Here is a 17664-nt window from a genome sequence, read left to right as displayed (position 1 = left end):
TATATTAGCCATATATGTGTGATATCAGAAATGTATGCGTTATCTAAGAGAGACACCTGGTGGGTAAAAGTCGAGCATTACAGACGAATGCACATAGGCTAAAGTGTTATTCTAAAAAATGCACAAAGTATGACATTTTACTAATCCACACTTTTTAGCCTGCAAACGATGTTGCAAACGTGTGCCAAAGCTACATTTGACTGTAGTAATGTAAAGTGAACACATTCCTCGGAACTATTCTTCTGACTGAGTTCCCACTACGGAGGAAGATACAGGTTGCGCCGGTAATGCTAGCCTTTGTAACTCACCCTACCGGTTGTGGATGTCATTCACTTTTCTTCTGTTATAATTTTAAACTCGTAAATTGATGCAAAGCTGAATGGCAGTAGCTGCATCTTTTATATATCATTGTTTTCCAACCAATTCATTCAAATGAGACATTAGAAATGAGAGAAGGGTGAGTAGCTGTCTACTTGGTCCACCCTATAATGACAGCTAGGTGGCTAACTTCAGTAGCTATAGCCTACCGTTGCAATAGCTTGTTGTAGCCAAAGATAGCATTGTGCTTAGCATTCCGGGGACTGAGCTAATTCGTGTGAAAAAAGGGCAACATTTCTGGGGGATTAAGGCCACATTTATTAGCAGCACCATCTTTGCGGATTTGACAGCTCACTGTAAAAGAATATAAATACGGTTAAGCATCGACATCCGTGACCGAATGACGTTAGGCATTCGTAATAACATCTATGACAGCAGCTTTTACCGTTTATTCACTCTGGGTGGAGTCTAAACATGTTTCTTTCTTGTATTATGTCTCTGTAACCTGGAGTTATTTTATCCAAGTGCCTTCCCTACCTTTCTGTTTCAGTGCTTGTTGATTTTGTTTTAGAAATTGTCCATGATATTCTGCCCCTGACTGATGAAGAAATATTCTTCAATCTGTATCATATGATACGTATTTATTGTTACATTGAGTATTTTATTTTAGGTTGGGGGTGATTTTAAGGGATCGGCTTATACTGAAATATTCGTGAAATACCCTAGCCCTTTGGTCAGCCTTTAAATATAGCAGCGGCCTGTTTCTGATGGTGTGGCACAATAAAATATTCCCCCCTTTATTTTTTGTTTTAATATGGCGTAATCCCTTATTTCCTGCCACGAGTCAAATCTGCATACTTATGACTTTTTTCACAGTGTCCCATCTCTGTGACTATATGTTTTGGCGACCTATTAGTCAGAGTTACATTTCCAAAGATTTTTAAAAGGGTTTTTTTTTCTGTTCAACATATTTAGATTAAATAGCTCCCCCCTTACATGAGCAGCAGTCATATTTGTTTATTTTATGACCTTATACAGACATAATAAGTAAATGCATCTCAATGCAAATGCATAACTTTATAGTCAATGTGTTTAAAAGAGAAATGTATGGTTTCTTTTTCTTCCTGTATAGTTGTAGTTAATAATTTCCCATTTTTTCTTGTACTTTATTTTGCAGATTTTGCATTTTGTAGTACCGCTATGGAGAAGCCTTGGAGGCTGTGGGGTGCAATGGAGCGTTGCACCCTGACTCTAGTGTCTTGGTCCTGGGGTGCGTGCCGAGTGTCCCTTTTGGCTCTCATCCTCACCTTCCACCTATATGGAGGTTTTTTCCTCTTAGCTCTCATCCTCGCATCTGTAGCAGGCATCCTCTACAAATTTCAGGATGTTCTTCTCTACTTTCCTGACCAGCCTTCCTCCTCTCGCCTGTATGTCCCGATGCCAACTGGAATCCCTCATGAGAACGTTTACATTCGCACCAAAGACGGGGTGAAACTCAACCTCATCCTTCTTCGTTACACAGGAGGTGATTCACCATCAGGCGTTTCCTCTAACAATCAGAGCAGCCCCACTTCCTCTGCTCCTCCTACAATCCTTTACTTCCACGGTAACGCAGGTAATATTGGACACAGGGTGCCAAACGCACTTCTAATGCTTGTCAATCTGAAAGCAAATGTGGTGCTTATGGATTATCGTGGCTATGGAAAAAGTGAGGGAGAGCCATGTGAAGATGGACTGTACCTGGATGCTGAAGCAACATTAGACTATATCATGACCCGCCCAGACCTGGACAAAACAAAAGTGGTACTCTTTGGTCGCTCACTTGGAGGCGCTGTGGCTTTGCGTCTGGCATCAGTGAATCCTCACCGCGTAGCAGCCATCATCGTTGAAAACACCTTCCTTAGCATTCCTCACATGGCTTCAACTCTCTTCTCCTTCTTGCCAATGCGTCTGCTGCCCTTATGGTGCTATAAGAATCAGTTCCTGTCCTACAGACAGGTGGCGCTTTGCCGCATGCCTTCGCTGTTTGTGTCAGGTCTGTCAGACCAGCTCATCCCACCGGTTATGATGAAACAATTGTACGAGTTATCTCCTGCACGGACTAAACGGCTGGCCATTTTTCCAGAGGGGACGCACAACGACACGTGGCAGTGTCAGGGCTACTTTGCTGCTTTGGAGCAGTTCATAAAAGACCTGCTGAAGAGCCACGCCCACGAGGAAAGTGCTCAGCCCTCAGCCAGCGTCACCATTATCTAATGAAACAGTCAGGAATGGATGAAAAGAGCTGATTGATCAAACATCTTTGATTTGTTTCGGGGTTTTTTTTTAATGAATTTAATGAATGAATGTACATTTACAATGCTATTGTTTGGGTTTTTGCTTTTATTCCACTCTTTCTACTTTTCTGTAAATTTGATATGCTAAAATATTTTCACTATCCCAAAGCTTAATGGGGTGGGGATTTCTTATGTTTCAGATATTAATGGATTTGTCTGTGAAGGAAGCCGGAGCATAGCTGCTAAGGTCACATGACGTGCTAAAGCCACAGAGTTTGCTAATCTCGGTTTTTCTGAAATGACTACAAAACAGCTGATGTCCTTTTTAAAAGAACATTGACCGTTAAGAACCCTGTGGTGTGAGGGTGAAAACTGATCAAGAGACAAAAACATCTGTGTCCTAATTATGTAAATTAGAGTGCCATGTAGAGGTATGCTGTAAATATATTTATTATGCTGCACTTTTCAGTTCAGATTAATTCATCTTTTTTTGTGTGGGCCTACATCTCATGAGAAATAAATGGAGGAATAGAAGGATCCCTCTGAAAAATGTTCATGAATTTGTCTACAACTTTAAATTTGCCCTGCAACATTAAAATAAAGAGACGCTTCTGAACATTTATCTTTAGCTTGCAAAGAAGAAGTGGGCAGAATTTTAAGGTGAGCCTGTTTCCAACTACTTGATGAGCTTCTGTTTTCTCAAGAGTTATGTTCTGTCAAAATGCAGCTGGATCTGAATTGGTTTGAATGCGTCTGGAAAATTGTTTATTTCTGAAATTCAGTTCAAAAAGTAAAACTCATTAGATATGTGAGTAAAGTCGTTATTTATTCCTGTTAATGTAGTAAATCATTGAAAATGGTCCATATATGCAGACAATAATTGGTTGAGGTTCCGTTTGCATAAATTACAGCTGGCAAACATTAGCTTTTAGCTTATCTGCACCGCTAGCCCTAGTGTCTCCTCTTCCTTTAAATAATATTGAATTAAATCTCTAGGTGATTCACTTGCAGTCAATCCCAGTGATACCATTGTTACTCATTCAGTATAACAAGGATTTGTCGGCTACATTTGACTACGTTTGCAGATTTCTTGCACTACTTGGAAAAAAAAAAATCAATATCTCACTTCTCCACAACTCTGGAACATCAATTTCCAAATGAAAAGCTGAAGTGTCAGCGTAGCGGGAAAATAAGGACTATTCTTTCCTCTAAAAAATTAGACCCATGTGCTTTTTCACCTTAGTAGAGGTAGGATACCTCTGGTATTTGCTGCTTAAAGCAACACTTGTTACACATGTAGTGGAAACGTCTGGTGGCCCGTGGGGCCGTGATTATATATTTTGTACATCATCTCTTGTCTCAAAACGGTCCTTTACGGCCTGTCCTCCTCCTGGAGAGTCAAAGGTCTGCTGGGCTATAGTCAAGTCAGCAGACTTCTTCAGATTAATCTATACATATGAGTTTTACTTTTTGAATTGAATTACTGAAATTATTTATTTGAGAATATTCATGATGCGATGCACCTATAAAAACAGATGGGGGTTAGGATCAACTGAGATTTGGTTGTTACTGATTTGCTGCCAAAGCTTTGGTGGTTGGTTCTTGTGGAAATCCTCTTGGCTTGGAAAGAATGTCAAAAGAAATTGGTTGAAAATAATTTGGGCCCAAATAAACAGATATTTTAATTCATAGTTGTAATATAATGAAACAAGTCAACAATATTGAGCAGTAGAAAAAACACCCAGTTAAGTATCAAGAAAACTGTTATCCTTTTCTATTGCCAGCTGCTTGCTGGTAATCTGCAGGGTTATATTTTCACACAAAAGTCAGAAGTACGTTTTTTCAAACTTTTGTTAATTTTATTTTGTCTTACACATTTAGCACACTGGCCAGTTCAGCTGGGGACTTCCAGTAATTGGCCGGTGCTTGTTCTTCCTCTTTAAAACATACACTATGTGCCACTTTGTGTCTCGTATTAAAGTATGTTTTTGAGGAAGGGAGTGCTCTAAAGCGCTGCAAATAAAGTCTGGAGCATTTCTAGTCGAATGTTATTATTTATGAGCTAATCTTTACATTTTAATTGTTAATTAAAAAACATCCTGTCTCCATGCAGTTGTGCAAAAATGGCTTTTCTCTCTTAGGCAGGGCTTTTAAATAGCTAATTAACCTTTCCTTGCATGTCTTCCACAGGATCGAGCTAAAACCTGAGGTTTAAAATGCAATTATTCGCTATTGCTTTCTGAATGCAGCACATTGCACTGCAATTGTTTTAAAGCCATTAAAATACTTTCAGTAGTTTTCGCTAATATTAGGTGAAAGGTTAAAAAAAATCTGATTGGCGCAGCTGAAAGACCCAGCTTAAATCTGATGATGTTATTACAACTTTAAAAATCATCTGCAGGCCAAAATGAATGTAGGGAATGGTCTTGGACTAAAATATATTGTTACAGATTGAGTATCATCCCCCACGCTTTTTTGATTTCTTATCACTGGTTGCACTAAACAATTTTCAGAAGAAGCATTTTTTTTTTTGCAATCAAAGTCAAGTTTTGTGAATATACACTTGTTACTTTCCCACTAATTTTGTCTCATATTTACTATCTAAATATATATTTTTTTCAAGTATAAATGATAAAATCATACATTTTTTTTAAGTTAATGTCATAACCACATGTGGATTCCTTTAACAAAAATTAAATTGTGATTTTTTTCTTAACTAAATGTCAGGTGTGCACACCAGGCAATGAACAGATAAGAATGATTGCTGTTGAAAAAAAGGGTTATTTTTCAAGCTGGCATGTGTTTACATTAAGTCATGGCAAGTGTCTTGAATGAAACTGCAGTGTTGAAATACTTTGTGTACATGCACCTTGTCTTTAAACCACAACTTCACTTTAAAGAACCATTGATGAGACATCTGAATGAGCTGTTTATACCATTGAAACAAAGCAGTCGCTTTGACTGACTCTCCGTTTCAGAATCATGTCTTTTTCTATTTTAACTTCTTTTGTAAGAACACATTTTCACTTTCTATTTTCTGTATTGTGACATGCAATAAATTGATATAGTCAAATTTTCTTTTGATTGAAGTTTATTTCCTTATGCAAACATATCTATTTAGTTATAAAGAATCGTTCTGAATTTAGAGCTGTCAATCTTCCTGTCAGCACTGACCACATTTTCTTTCCCTCAGCATGATGTTACCATCGCCGTGTGTCCATGTGCAGTGATAATGATTTTTTTGGTTGTTTGTATTGTTGGTCAGAAAATGCATTTAGACTGAAAATTGGTTAGATGTTCAAACTGACCAGGGTACCTTGTAAAGGTTTTCTCTGTTTTAGAATAGGCCTATGGCCTTTGACACACTTGTCTGGACTCTTATAATTTCTGAGGTGGTTTGTTAACTTGTCTATACACGTGAATTTGTTAACTAGTTAGAAAAGTGTTGAATGCAACTGGATGCATTGCAGTTTTAAGGTTATTAGAGAAAGGGGGGTTGGCACAATTCATAACAGCTCAATGCTACAATCATGCTTACTAAAGTTCCATCAGTGTTTGCAGCAAGATGCTACATATCATCCATTAATCTAATGCAGGACTTGAAAATAAAATTTAGATTCTAATGATATACTGGACTTTGTAGAGAACTGTATGCCACATGGAAGTACAGGTCCTTCTCAAAATATTAGCATATTGTGATAAAGTCTATTTTTTTCCACAAAGTAATGATAAAACTTGAACATTCATATGTTTTAGATTCATTGCGAAACGAGCTATGCACCTAATCTTCGAATCAACAAATTAACTCTAAACACCTGCAAAAGATCCCTGATGCCTTTAAGACTCCCAGCCTGGTTCATCACTCAAAACCCCAATCATGGGTAAGACTGCTGACCTGACTGCTGTCCAGAATGCCATCATTGACACCCTCAAGCAAGAGGGTATGACACAGAAAGATATTTCTGAACCAATAGGCTGTTCCCAGAATGCTGTATCAAAGCATGTCTGTGGGAAGGAAAAAGTGTAGCAGAAAACACTATACAACAAGAGGAGGTGACCTGAGGAAGATTGTGGAGACGTGCCGATTCGAGACCTTTGAAATGGGCTACAGGTGCCGATTCCCCAGGTCAAGCCACTTTTAGACTTAGATTTATTTTGTATACACGAGTGTAGACTAAAAGAAATTTCGTTTAAAACAGCTCTAGACAATTTCATTTTGTAAAAGTGCAGCCTTGAAAACAGTAATAAATACATAAAAAAATAGTAATAAAAACATATGACTATATCTTTACAGTTCTAACAGTCATTTCCTTTTTTTTATAAATAAAATAACCCATTTTACACAACCTTCAGCAGTCTAATGGAAGTGGGGAAGAAACTGTTATAGAATCTGCTGGACCTGCAGCGGATGCTTCAAAGCCTCTTCCCAGAGGGCAGCAGGGAGAACGGTCCATGGTGGGGGTGTGAGGGGTCATTTATGATGTTACGGGCTCGAGACAAGCAGCGCTGGGATGAAATGTCTTTAATGGAGGGAAGGGAAGCCCAGATGATCTTCTCTGCTGTTCTTACTACTCTTCTCACTTTCTTCCAGTCTGAGGCGCTGCAGCCTCCACACCACACAGTGAGACAGCTGGTCAGAACGCTCTCTATGGTGCTTCTGTAGAAGGTGGTGAGGATGGTAGGGGGCAGGTGGGCTCTCCTCATCCTCCGCAAGAAGTACATGCGCTTCTGTGCACTTTTGACCAGTGAGATGTTTACATTGGTGCTGTTTACCACCTCTACAGCTGAGCTGTTGATGAGCAGTGGAGCGTGGTTAGGACGGTTCTTCCTGAAGTCCAAGATGATCTTATTCTTCTCCACGTTCAGGATCAGGCTGTTATCTTTGCACCAGCCTACCAGCTGCTCCACCTCCTCTCTGTAGTCCAGGTCAGGCTCAGGTGGAGAGCAGCAGAGATGGCGTCCTCAGTGGAGCGGTTCCATCGGTAGGCAAACTGGAACGGGTCGAATGCTGGCAGCAGACTGGAGACGATGTGTTCTTTCACCAGCCTTTAGAAGCGCATCATCATGATTGGAGTCAGTGCGACAGGCCGGTAATCATTTAGTGAGGTGAAGCACTTGAAGCATGCTGGCACTTTGGATTGGTCCAGCGAGGTGTCAAAGATGTCTGTGAGGACACCAGCAAGCTGATCTGCACACTCATTATACACCAGGTATGCTATCAGGCTCTGGGGCCTTCCTTGGATTGAATCTCCTCAGGGTTTTTCCTCACTTCAGCTACGTCCATGTTTAGTGCCTCCTCCCCCTGGTGTGGAGCAGCTTTCACTGCTGGAGTGCTGTTTAGTGCCTCAAACCTTCCAAAGAAGTTGTTCAGTTCATTTAGGAAGTCAGTGTTTGCTGCATCTACCAGAGGAGGGTGTATTGTAGTCTTTGATCACTCGAATGCCTTGCCACATCCTCCTGGTGTTGTTGGCGCACCAGGGGGATGTAGCAATCACAGCCATGGATCTCGTGGCTATGGTTCTGCTTTGCTGATCTGATGGCACGGTTTAAGTTGGCACGCGCTGTTCTCAATGCTTCTTTATCACTAGACTTGAAAGCTGTGTTCCTTGCTTTTAGCGATTTATGAACTTCTCCATTTATCCAGGGTGGTTGGTTAGCCCGGGTGGTGATGTTCTTCTTGATGCTGATGTCCTCAATGCATTTATTGATGTAGGCTGACACAGTCATGGCATACTCATCAATATTTACCAAGTTGTCATATCTTGCTGCAGCCTTGAAAATGTTCCAGTCAGAGCATTCAAAACAGTCTTGAAGTGTCTCCATTGCACCCTCAGACCCCACTAGGATCTTTAACTGTCGGTTTAGCCCTGATCAGCCGGGGTTTATATGCAGGGCTAAGCATAACCAAGAGATGATCTGATGACCCGAGGTGAGGGTGGGAGGCTGCTCTGAAGGCAGCCTTGATGTTAGAGTAAACTAGGTCCAAAATATTTTCACCCTGAGTTGTAAAGTCCACATGTTGGTAAAAAGGAGGGAGAACAGTCTTCAACTTAGCCTGGTTAAAATCCCCAGCAATGATGAAAACACCCTCTGTGTGTGCAGATTGGAGCTCAGAGATAGCCTGGTATAGAGTCTTCATGGTTTCTTTTGTATCAGCGCTGGGGGGGGGGCACGTAAACAGCAGCAATGCTAACCACACTGAACTCTCTGGGCAGATAAAACAGTCTGCAGTTAATAGTCAGAAACTCGATAACTTGATATTTGAACCAGAAACCGTGGCAGAGGCGCCTGACCTGGGCTAAGAAGAAGCAGCACCGGACTGTTGCTCAGTAGTTCAAAGTACTTTTTTCGGATGAAAGCTAATTTTGCATGTCTTTTGGAAACCATGGTGCCAGAGTCTGGAGGAAGACTGGGGAGAAGGAAATGCCAAAATGCCTGAAGTCCAATGTCAAGTACCCACAGTCAGTGATGATCTGGGGAGCCATGTCAGCTCTTGGTGTTGGTCCACTGTGTTTTATCAAGGGCAGGGTCAATGCATCTAGCTATCAGGAGATTTTGGAGCACTTCATGCTTCCATCTGCTGAAAAGCTTTATTGAGATGAAGATTTCATTTTTCAGCACCACCTGGCACCTGCTCACACTGCCAAAACCACTGGTAAATGGTTTACTGATCATGGTATCACTGTGCTCAATTGGCCTGCCAACTCTCCTGACCTGAACCCCATAGAGAATCTGTGGGATATTGTGAAGAGAAAGTTGAGAGACGCAAGACCCAACACTCTACCGCTATCGAAGCGTCCTGGGCCTCCATAACACTTCAGCAGTGCCACAGGCCGATTGCCTCCATGCCATGCCGCATTGTAGCAGTCACTTCTGCAAAAGGATTCGCAACCAAGTATTGAGTGCATAACTGTACATAATTATTAGAAGGTTGACTTTTTTGTATTAAGAACACTTTTCTTTTATTGGTCGGATGAAATATGCTAATTTTGTGAGATAGGAATTTTGGGTTTTCATGAGCTGTAGGCCAAAATCATCCGTATTAAGACAATTAAAGACCTGAAATATTTCCGTTCGTGTGCAATGACTTTAAAATATATGAATGTTCAAGTTTTATCATTACATTATGGAAAATAATTAACTTTATAACAATATGCTAATATTTTTAGTAGGACCTGTATGCTGGTTTATTTACAATTCTTTTCATTTGCGCTTTATAAAATGTTTGCGGAACAGATCTTTGTCATAATTGTTGTAAACAGGAATCCAGACACTGGATAGTACACTTCTGGAAAAGTTGTGTAAAATAATATCTAAATTTTCTGTCCTTTTTCATCTATATTGTGCTACTGAAAAATCATCCCTCTCTATTCACTGATAACCTCACACTGATGTAAACCACTAAATCTGTGTGACCTCAGTTGGCATTCAGTTTTGCACATTCAGCTGAAAATATCTAAATGTTGTTTTTTCCCAGATGAAAAAGAAAACCTAAATTCAACTAACCACCGAAAAGACGGCTGCTTTCATTTCTGTCCTTTGGAGATGATCTCATGCCTGGGGAACTTTGGAGTATTTTTTTGTTGCATTGGTAAATTACTTCCTCGTGATACAGTCTCAAGTTCATAAGGCCTTTTATAGGCCTTTTTTGGTCATGGTATGTCTGCTCTATGTGAGCTATTAATACCTCTTGTTTTTGTCCCACATTTTCTACATTACTACCACAAATACTGCATATTTTTTGTATGATTCTGCTTATGAGTGGAACAAAATTATAAAACAGAATCAAAGTTATGCATGGTTGGAGAGGCTGAGGGGAAACTGTAAAAAATTAAGGAATATTGCTGCTTTTACATGATATCAAACATGCAAAGATTTTTCTCAGGTCATCTCAGCAGCCCTGACTCGTTCAAAAAAGTGCAGGTCTTGGACATATTATATATATATATATATATATATATATATATATATATATATATATATATATATATATATATATATATATATATATATATATATATATATGATATGTATTAAAAAAATGGGGTCACCTGAGAAAACATTTCATTAAAAAAAAAAAAAAACTACAAAAGCAGAAATTTACAAAAATTTAGCAATGAATGAGTATACATGTTATGGAGCACGCTGAAGTGAAAACAATTCAATTGTTGCATTGAAAGAATAAGACTGTAATAATTATATTCTCTAAACTAAATATTTTAAAACTGTTTAACCATTTCTTTTTGACTTTTGTCTTAGAATCTTTAAAAAATATCACTTCACATTTTTATTCTCAGAATCAAAGTTTGTTTTGACATGTTAGGTTGCTCTGAGAAGATTAAGCAACTTTTGCACTTCCTCATTTCAGACTGTGACAATTTTCGTTGTTAATAATGTTATCTAAGGTGTTTATTGACTATAATTCCCTTTGTCATATCAAACAACCTTCCTATACATTAACATCTGTTGTTTTTGTTGGGAAGGAAAAGTATTTTGTCTGTTATGAAGAAAAGAAAAAGTTTTGCATGCTGCTGGTCAGGCAGGAAGCTGTTGGTGTGGTTTCTTCAGCGGAACAACAGAGGGGAAGCTGTTTTGCCTTCTTTTTTTTCTTAATTTATTTATACTGCGTAGTCTCTCAGACCAAACAAGAGTCAGCCACTGAAAGAAACAAGAGTTAAGGAAGTCGGGACAAAAGGAATCAAGTTTCAGTATAGCTTAACGCTCCTGAGAGAACTTGACTGAAAGGAAAACCTCCACTGTTCGTTTTCCCACTCTGTGAAAAGAGAAAAAGTTCAAGATTAATATTGGTCATGCTGCTAGTGTAAGCTGGCTAGGGGTTTAATGTGTCCCCGTGATGGCAGTTTCAGCAAATATGAAGCCAGGAGCTGGACACTGTGCGAGTGAAGGGAGGCTATCTTGGCCAGTTTTCCTGCTGACCCTAGCTGCCGTCACCTCCTCTACTCTCTCGGCTCTCTCCCTTTACCAGTTAAAGACTCTGGGAGATGAAGTAGAGATTCTCAAGACAGACATCAGCCGGACGAGAGAAGAGTGGCAAAAGGTCAGCCCCAGAGGTCAGGTAAGTAAAAGTCATTAGAGGTTACAGCTACCCTACGGTAGATGTAATTTTAATGTGTTTTTAAGGATGATATTGTGTGTCTGCAGAGTGAAAACATCCATGCAAGAGAAAATAACCAAGAGCTACGAGATCTACCAGAGTCTCAACATGTTGTTAGTCAAATAAGAAGAAAAAGAAACATTGCTGAATCAGGGATGTTAGGTATGTGACGTGAAATCCTTTCAGAATCGATAATAGTCTACCTATTAGCTCATGTGCCTAATTTTTTTATGGAAAATTTAACACCGTTATCAGTGTATTCTATACCTTTAAAAGGTTGTTTCAGAGTATTTATACTTTAAAATATTTGTTTCATGGGAGTTAAAGGGGATCTAGAATCTTGCTGATTTTAGATCAGCAAGATTCTTAGCGGTTGCTCCACATTTGTTTTAATTAACTAGTAAAATATCTCAGAATATATAAAACAGTCTTTTGCTAAATCTGCTATAAAGGAATCAAGTCATACATTTATTTTTATCAATATCTTAAAAAAAAAAAGTTTTTTGCTCAATTTTATTGATTCTAATTTTTAAAAGATGTTTGAAATCAAAATTCAATATAAGATTATTGAAATAAAAATGTTTTTGATTTATATATGCATACATTTATGGGGGTAGAAGAAAAGTTAACTGTAGCAAAATCAGGAGTCATTTACCAGTATATTACATGTATATTTATATTTAGTTGTATTTGACTAATATTATTACTACTACATCAGTTTGAGAGGCTGAATGAACAACTATTCCATAGGTGACAATATTTGTATTTTGTATTAGTGTCCTAAATGAAATGAGAAGTATTAAAACTGTACACACACCAGTCCTCTTTTGACAGAAGAGAAAAACTACTTCAGGGTAAAAAAGATTTTTATATATATATATATATATATATATATATATATATATATATATATATATATATATATATATATATATATATATATATATATATATATACATATATAATATAAGAAATTTTTTTTAATTCCAGATGTTTGTTGGGTTAACTGCTCACAGTTTGCAAAGAACATTAAATACAATAAATTGATATTTAGCTTTGGTGTACATGATGTTACCAAAATTTTTGTTCATCCAATTTATTAAAATGAAGAGTTTCAATCCATTTAATTGGCTGCATGGACAAGACATAAATAAAAAAGTAAATCTAGAGTCTCCTCTTGCTTCTATTAGTATTATAGTAGTAGCGTTGGTTTTAAGCCTGATAAAATCATGGATGTTATGTCACACAGAAAACATTAGTCACCAAGCCCAAATTTTATGCAGCTTTAAATTATCTCATGAAAACCATTTGGAGATGTTCATGGGAAGGGTTTGCATAGTTGAGCAGCTGACTCCAATCTTTATATCTTTTACTGCGACTAAAAGCCTTAGATACAGTAGTGTGAAGCTGCTATCACTGGACTCTAGAATAGGAGAGAGGTGGTCTTTATAAGTAGCACTTTGCCTGACAATTGAATTGATGAGTCTGGATTTGGCAGCTGCCAGGGCAGCAATAACTTCACTATACAGTATGTGATGTGTGAAATGTCCTGTTTGGTGTAGAAGGGGTGTCGGGCTGTTTTTAAAGAGTTTGGATTTGCCCTTTTGTTTAATTAAGAATAACTCTTACCATGCAAAAAAACATTTTAGTCCATTTCTTGCCTAATGCATTCATTTTGTCCAACCTGTCTTGGAATGACTGTTTCATTGTATAACACAATTGTGTACATGAGCAGAAAATGAGGAAATAAAAACATGAATGAGAGTTTGTTGTGGAAAAGCTTAACTGATCTTAGCTATTTCTGGAATAACTAAATATTGTTCAAATAAAAATGGCTGCTTGTCCAGGCAGTACCTTGTCAATAAGTGAATCCTTGGTTACATCATCCCGTAATCTGAGTTTTCTGAAGGAAAAATAAAATAAAGTGCAACAAGGTAAACAACCACTGTTTTGTGTATTGATGGCTAGATTTTATTCTATTACTAATAAAAAGAGAGATGATCGGGATTTAACGTTGATTTGGAATACCTCATAACTCTATTTTAAACCACCCTTTAATTTATTTTGTATATTTGTTTTAGTGCTGACATAATTTCTTTCTGGTTTATACTAGGTTCTCGGTCCTGCCTGCAGCTTCTGGCAAACAACAGCAGACAACCATTCAGAAAGGGTACAGAGTCTATTACTTTAATTTTATTTAGGCAACCGTGTTTTGTTCATTGACATTACTAGAAATGCGCTACAAATTTCCAGGTTAAAATTTGCAGTAAAAAATGTGTCTGTTAGCTATTGGTGCTTTGTGCATGTTTTCTAATGGGAGGCCCTATCTTGGACCAGACCTGCCTTCAGGTCTGTACACCGGTATCCCGTGGCAAGCTGGGCTGAGGACAGGCTCAGCCCTGGAGGCAGAAGATGACCGTATTGCAGTGAAGGAGGCTGGCTTTTACTTTGTCTACAGTCAGGTAGATTCCATTACTGTAAATCCCTCGTTTAACCACTAGGAGCTGCTACTACTCTTTCTGCAAAAATGTTGCTTTCTTTTCCTTTGTGCAAGATTCTTGCTAAAAGAAGGTGCTCAGTCAGAGCATATATTGTATTTAGTGACCCTGAGGAAGGGTCAAACAAGAGGATGTAATGTAAATTTCATTTATCAAAATAAACTACATAGGTAAATCTTTCCTATCTGTTTCAGGTTTTTTGTAATAAACAAAACTTATTGATTCTGTTTTTTTGCAGGTCTACTACATGGACAGCACATTTACAATGGGCCATGTGGTGATCCGGCGGAAGAGGTATGTAGTGGGAAATGAGGATCAGGATGTGCATTTGTTCCGCTGCATCCAAAGCATGAACCCTGATTATGCTTTCAACACCTGCTATACGGGAGGTGAGCTTCAGTCATATTTTATGTCCACTTGTAGCAACTCATAGACCAAGAAGTGTTTTTTTTTAGCTTAAGTTAGACTATAGGTGTGATTTTCTATATAGAGCCTGTCTAAAGTACACATGTTAATCCTACAGGAATTGTAAAGCTGGAGAAGGGAGACTACTTGGAACTTCTGATTCCTCGGTCTATGGCCAACATTTCCATGGAAGGAGACTCTACCTTCTTGGGTGCTTTCAAGCTCGCTTAAAGTGTATGATCTGAGACTGCAGCATAAAGAACAATGCTCCACATGACATGTATTTGGAGGGAGAAATGCAGTTATTGGGCACTTTCTGTTGAACAAAAAAAATCCAGCAAGAGGCACCAACTTTATGGCTGAATGCTATATTGCATCTTTCATACAGTATGTTATACAGTAGGATCTAATGTGAAACAGACAATACTGAGGCTTTAATGATGTTCAATTTATCTCATTTAAATTCAAAGCATGCAGAATTATTTTCTTCATATAATCGCACACTTAGCAGTCAGAACTTGTAAGCCTTTTTTTTCCAACTCATTTTGCAGGCAGTAAAAACAAAAATCATATAAGTCATTTTGGGCAAGATTACTATAGCACCAAATAGCTGTCTTTGTATTTTCTTAAAAGCAGATTATCATTGTGATGGCCTCATTTATACAGATCTGTAGCTTATGAAAACAAAAGTTAAAATAAAATAAAAAAAATGTGTCGAATGTCAGTGTAGGATAAGATTGCTATTCCATTTTTTTTTTTTTTTTTGTCCACAGGAAGTAAAGATGTTTGTGTGAAAGAACAAGACAGGGACATCAAGATAAGGTGAAGCGGGAACAGTGGAAATCAAGCATATGAGAATATTTTTAGCTTCAAGAGAAACTGCAGGCAGGTGGTGTCAGCAGTTTCAAAGACGCCTATTAATTACTTTGTCAAGCCTGAAAATTCTAAAAGAAATGATCCTCCTGTCAAAAATCTCAAGTTTATAACAAAGATTCAAAATCAACATTATTGCACAATGTCTAAAAGGAGCTCCATTCAGTGTAAGCCGCCTAAAATTTTAAGGTGTTAGAGGTATCTTCATAAAAAAACAAATCCCATCTGAGATCAAGCTTCATCTTTGGAGTGACCAAGAGCTGCTGATCTGTTTACCTTACAGTCTGTAAAGGAAAGTATTTGTGAAGCAAGTCCAAGAGATGTGATGGAGCAAAAGCATTGAAGTATCAAAAAAATAAAAGGTACAAGATCAATATTCATTCTGTAGCACACTGAGATTGCGGGTGAAAGCATTCCAGCAAGTGATTTATTTCTGTGATAAAGTTAAAAGGCAGACAGAAGTACTTCGGACAATATTCGGACAAGGCAGAAGATGGCAGCTTTTCTGACCCCAAAAAATGGTTTTATTTTTTCCAATTGAAGAAAGCTAGAATTTACTACACAGGTTGAACTCTAATTTCACCTTGAGATTGGTGGCAGTGTATTTTAAATATAAGGTCTAAGATTCAAAGAATACATGGTGGGAAACAGAAGGTGCACTGATGTGGGATAATATAACTTCAGTCTTATTACCACTAAAGCCAAAAGGAAATCGATCTAACTTTTCTCTTCATTAAAATTTTCTAACAAGATTAATAGAGTGAGCTATCCACAGCAAAATGAAAATCCAAAAGTGTTTGTCATTCAAACATCAGCATTGAGTTGACATTGTACATAAGAATAGTCAGTAACAGGGCAATCATGAACAAAATTGTCAGAGGCAGATGGCCAGCCACACACAACAATGCCATCTTGTACTACAATACTTCAAATATTACAGAATCTTAATCACTTAAAAAAAAAAAATAATAAATTCACAAGAACTGCAGAAAATTTTACTTTTATTTTGGGTAGATATTATTTTTCATTTGTATTTAAATGTTCTTTACCTGGCAAAATTATTTGGAAAATAAAGATCCATCCAAGAAGTTACCATATTCTTCCCCTTTCTCACACACTAATTCTGTCCATTAGGCATAAGAAAGTCCTATTGGTAATCTCTGCTACACTTGATCTTTTACCTTTATTGTCATGGCTCCACTTGACTAGACCAGATAGCTACTAAAGCAGGCAGACTAAAATATGAGTCTGTCCAATGGTGTACAAAAGTACTTAATGGATAACGGTAAATTTTAATGGAAGAGTAGATGGACATAATGAAGCTAAAATGCATAATGGAAGTCAGGCCTGGCCCTGGGAAATCAGAGGAGCTCTTTGATGGACCGACCGTGCTGTTTTCCACAGCAGGCGGCTGAACAAACAGCAATTGAAAAAGAGTAAAAGGAGGAGGGTACGGGAAAAGAGGGGTGCGGAACCCAGATCGTCCCCCATAAATGTGTCAAGCATGATGCTCCCCTTCCTCTCTTTGGGCTAGAAATGTCTTTGTGCGATGCCATGGTTACGCCTTGTGTGTTTGCGGAAGCTGATATCATTGTGGGTTAGGCTTACAAAAGAGAAGCCAGCGTCTGACTGGAGAATCAGGAAATGAGACCAACTGTGTGGACAAATGTTGGCACTGTGTGTAGCTCACACGCTATAGGAATATCCTTCAAATATAAAGAAAAGTTGAGGTTCCAAACATCCATTGAAGAATTTTGACATTTTTTTTAAATGTGTTCTAATTCTGTAAGCCATGCAATGTATAGGATACAAGACTGTACTGCTGCAATTCCAGCAGTTCTTAGTTTCAAACAGACATCTGCGTGGGTTGCTCTTGTACATCACATGTATTTATTGATTAGGGAAATTGATTGGATAACATGGTTGATCCTTAAAAGCTACTAGGTGTTGCAATTTGAAAGGACAACTCTCTTTGTCATGACTCAGAACAGAGGGCCCAGTATTCAAGGGAAGACAGTGGGATTACTCAACAGCGTTTATTATAAATCGGATCTGCAGTAATAGCCTCTAGGTCAGGAACCTTTGCAGGAGGGAAACACAGTTTAGTGACCACGATATTCTGACAGAGGATAGTTATGAAGGCGTGGGTCACTAACCTGGTTTAACAGTTCAGTCCATG

At 38.2% G+C, this 17664-nt stretch overlaps 2 protein-coding genes across 2 annotated transcripts; both read left to right on the top strand.

Annotated features, from left to right (window-relative positions):
• Positions 1 to 270: 270 nt before the first annotated feature.
• On the top strand, positions 271 to 5671 carry abhd13 (abhydrolase domain containing 13). Its single transcript, XM_038289703.1, has 2 exons — positions 271 to 457; positions 1496 to 5671. The coding sequence occupies exon 2, from the start codon at positions 1519 to 1521 to the stop codon at positions 2572 to 2574; it is 1056 nt and encodes a 351-aa protein (XP_038145631.1). The 5' UTR covers positions 271 to 457; positions 1496 to 1518; the 3' UTR covers positions 2575 to 5671.
• Positions 5672 to 11229: 5558 nt separating this feature from the next.
• tnfsf13b (TNF superfamily member 13b) lies at positions 11230 to 15336 on the top strand. The gene is made up of 6 exons (XM_038289629.1): positions 11230 to 11670; positions 11757 to 11871; positions 13823 to 13879; positions 14047 to 14171; positions 14446 to 14596; positions 14731 to 15336. Exons 1-6 carry the CDS (start codon positions 11449 to 11451, stop codon positions 14841 to 14843), a joined length of 783 nt encoding a protein of 260 aa, XP_038145557.1. The 5' UTR covers positions 11230 to 11448; the 3' UTR covers positions 14844 to 15336.
• The last annotated feature ends 2328 nt before the right edge of the window (positions 15337 to 17664 follow it).

This window comes from Cyprinodon tularosa, unplaced genomic scaffold (genome assembly GCF_016077235.1).
Source record: "Cyprinodon tularosa strain WSP-4 unplaced genomic scaffold, ASM1607723v1 ctg270, whole genome shotgun sequence".
NCBI lineage: Eukaryota > Metazoa > Chordata > Actinopteri > Cyprinodontiformes > Cyprinodontidae > Cyprinodon > Cyprinodon tularosa.
The sequence above is the reverse complement of the archived record's forward strand: the minus strand, read 5'-3'. Positions and strand labels throughout refer to the sequence as shown.

Bases quoted from the DNA above. Each gene is read 5' to 3' on its own strand.
- abhd13 (XM_038289703.1), top strand. From the start codon at position 1,519: ATGGAGAAGCCTTGGAGGCTGTGGGGTGCAATGGAGCGTTGCACCCTG.
- tnfsf13b (XM_038289629.1), top strand. From the start codon at position 11,449: ATGGCAGTTTCAGCAAATATGAAGCCAGGAGCTGGACACTGTGCGAGT. The intron at 11,671-11,756 runs GTAAGTAAAAGT...GTGTGTCTGCAG, and splicing joins AGGTCAGCCCCAGAGGTCAG to AGTGAAAACATCCATGCAAG. The intron at 14,172-14,445 runs GTAGATTCCATT...GTTTTTTTGCAG, and splicing joins TTTACTTTGTCTACAGTCAG to GTCTACTACATGGACAGCAC.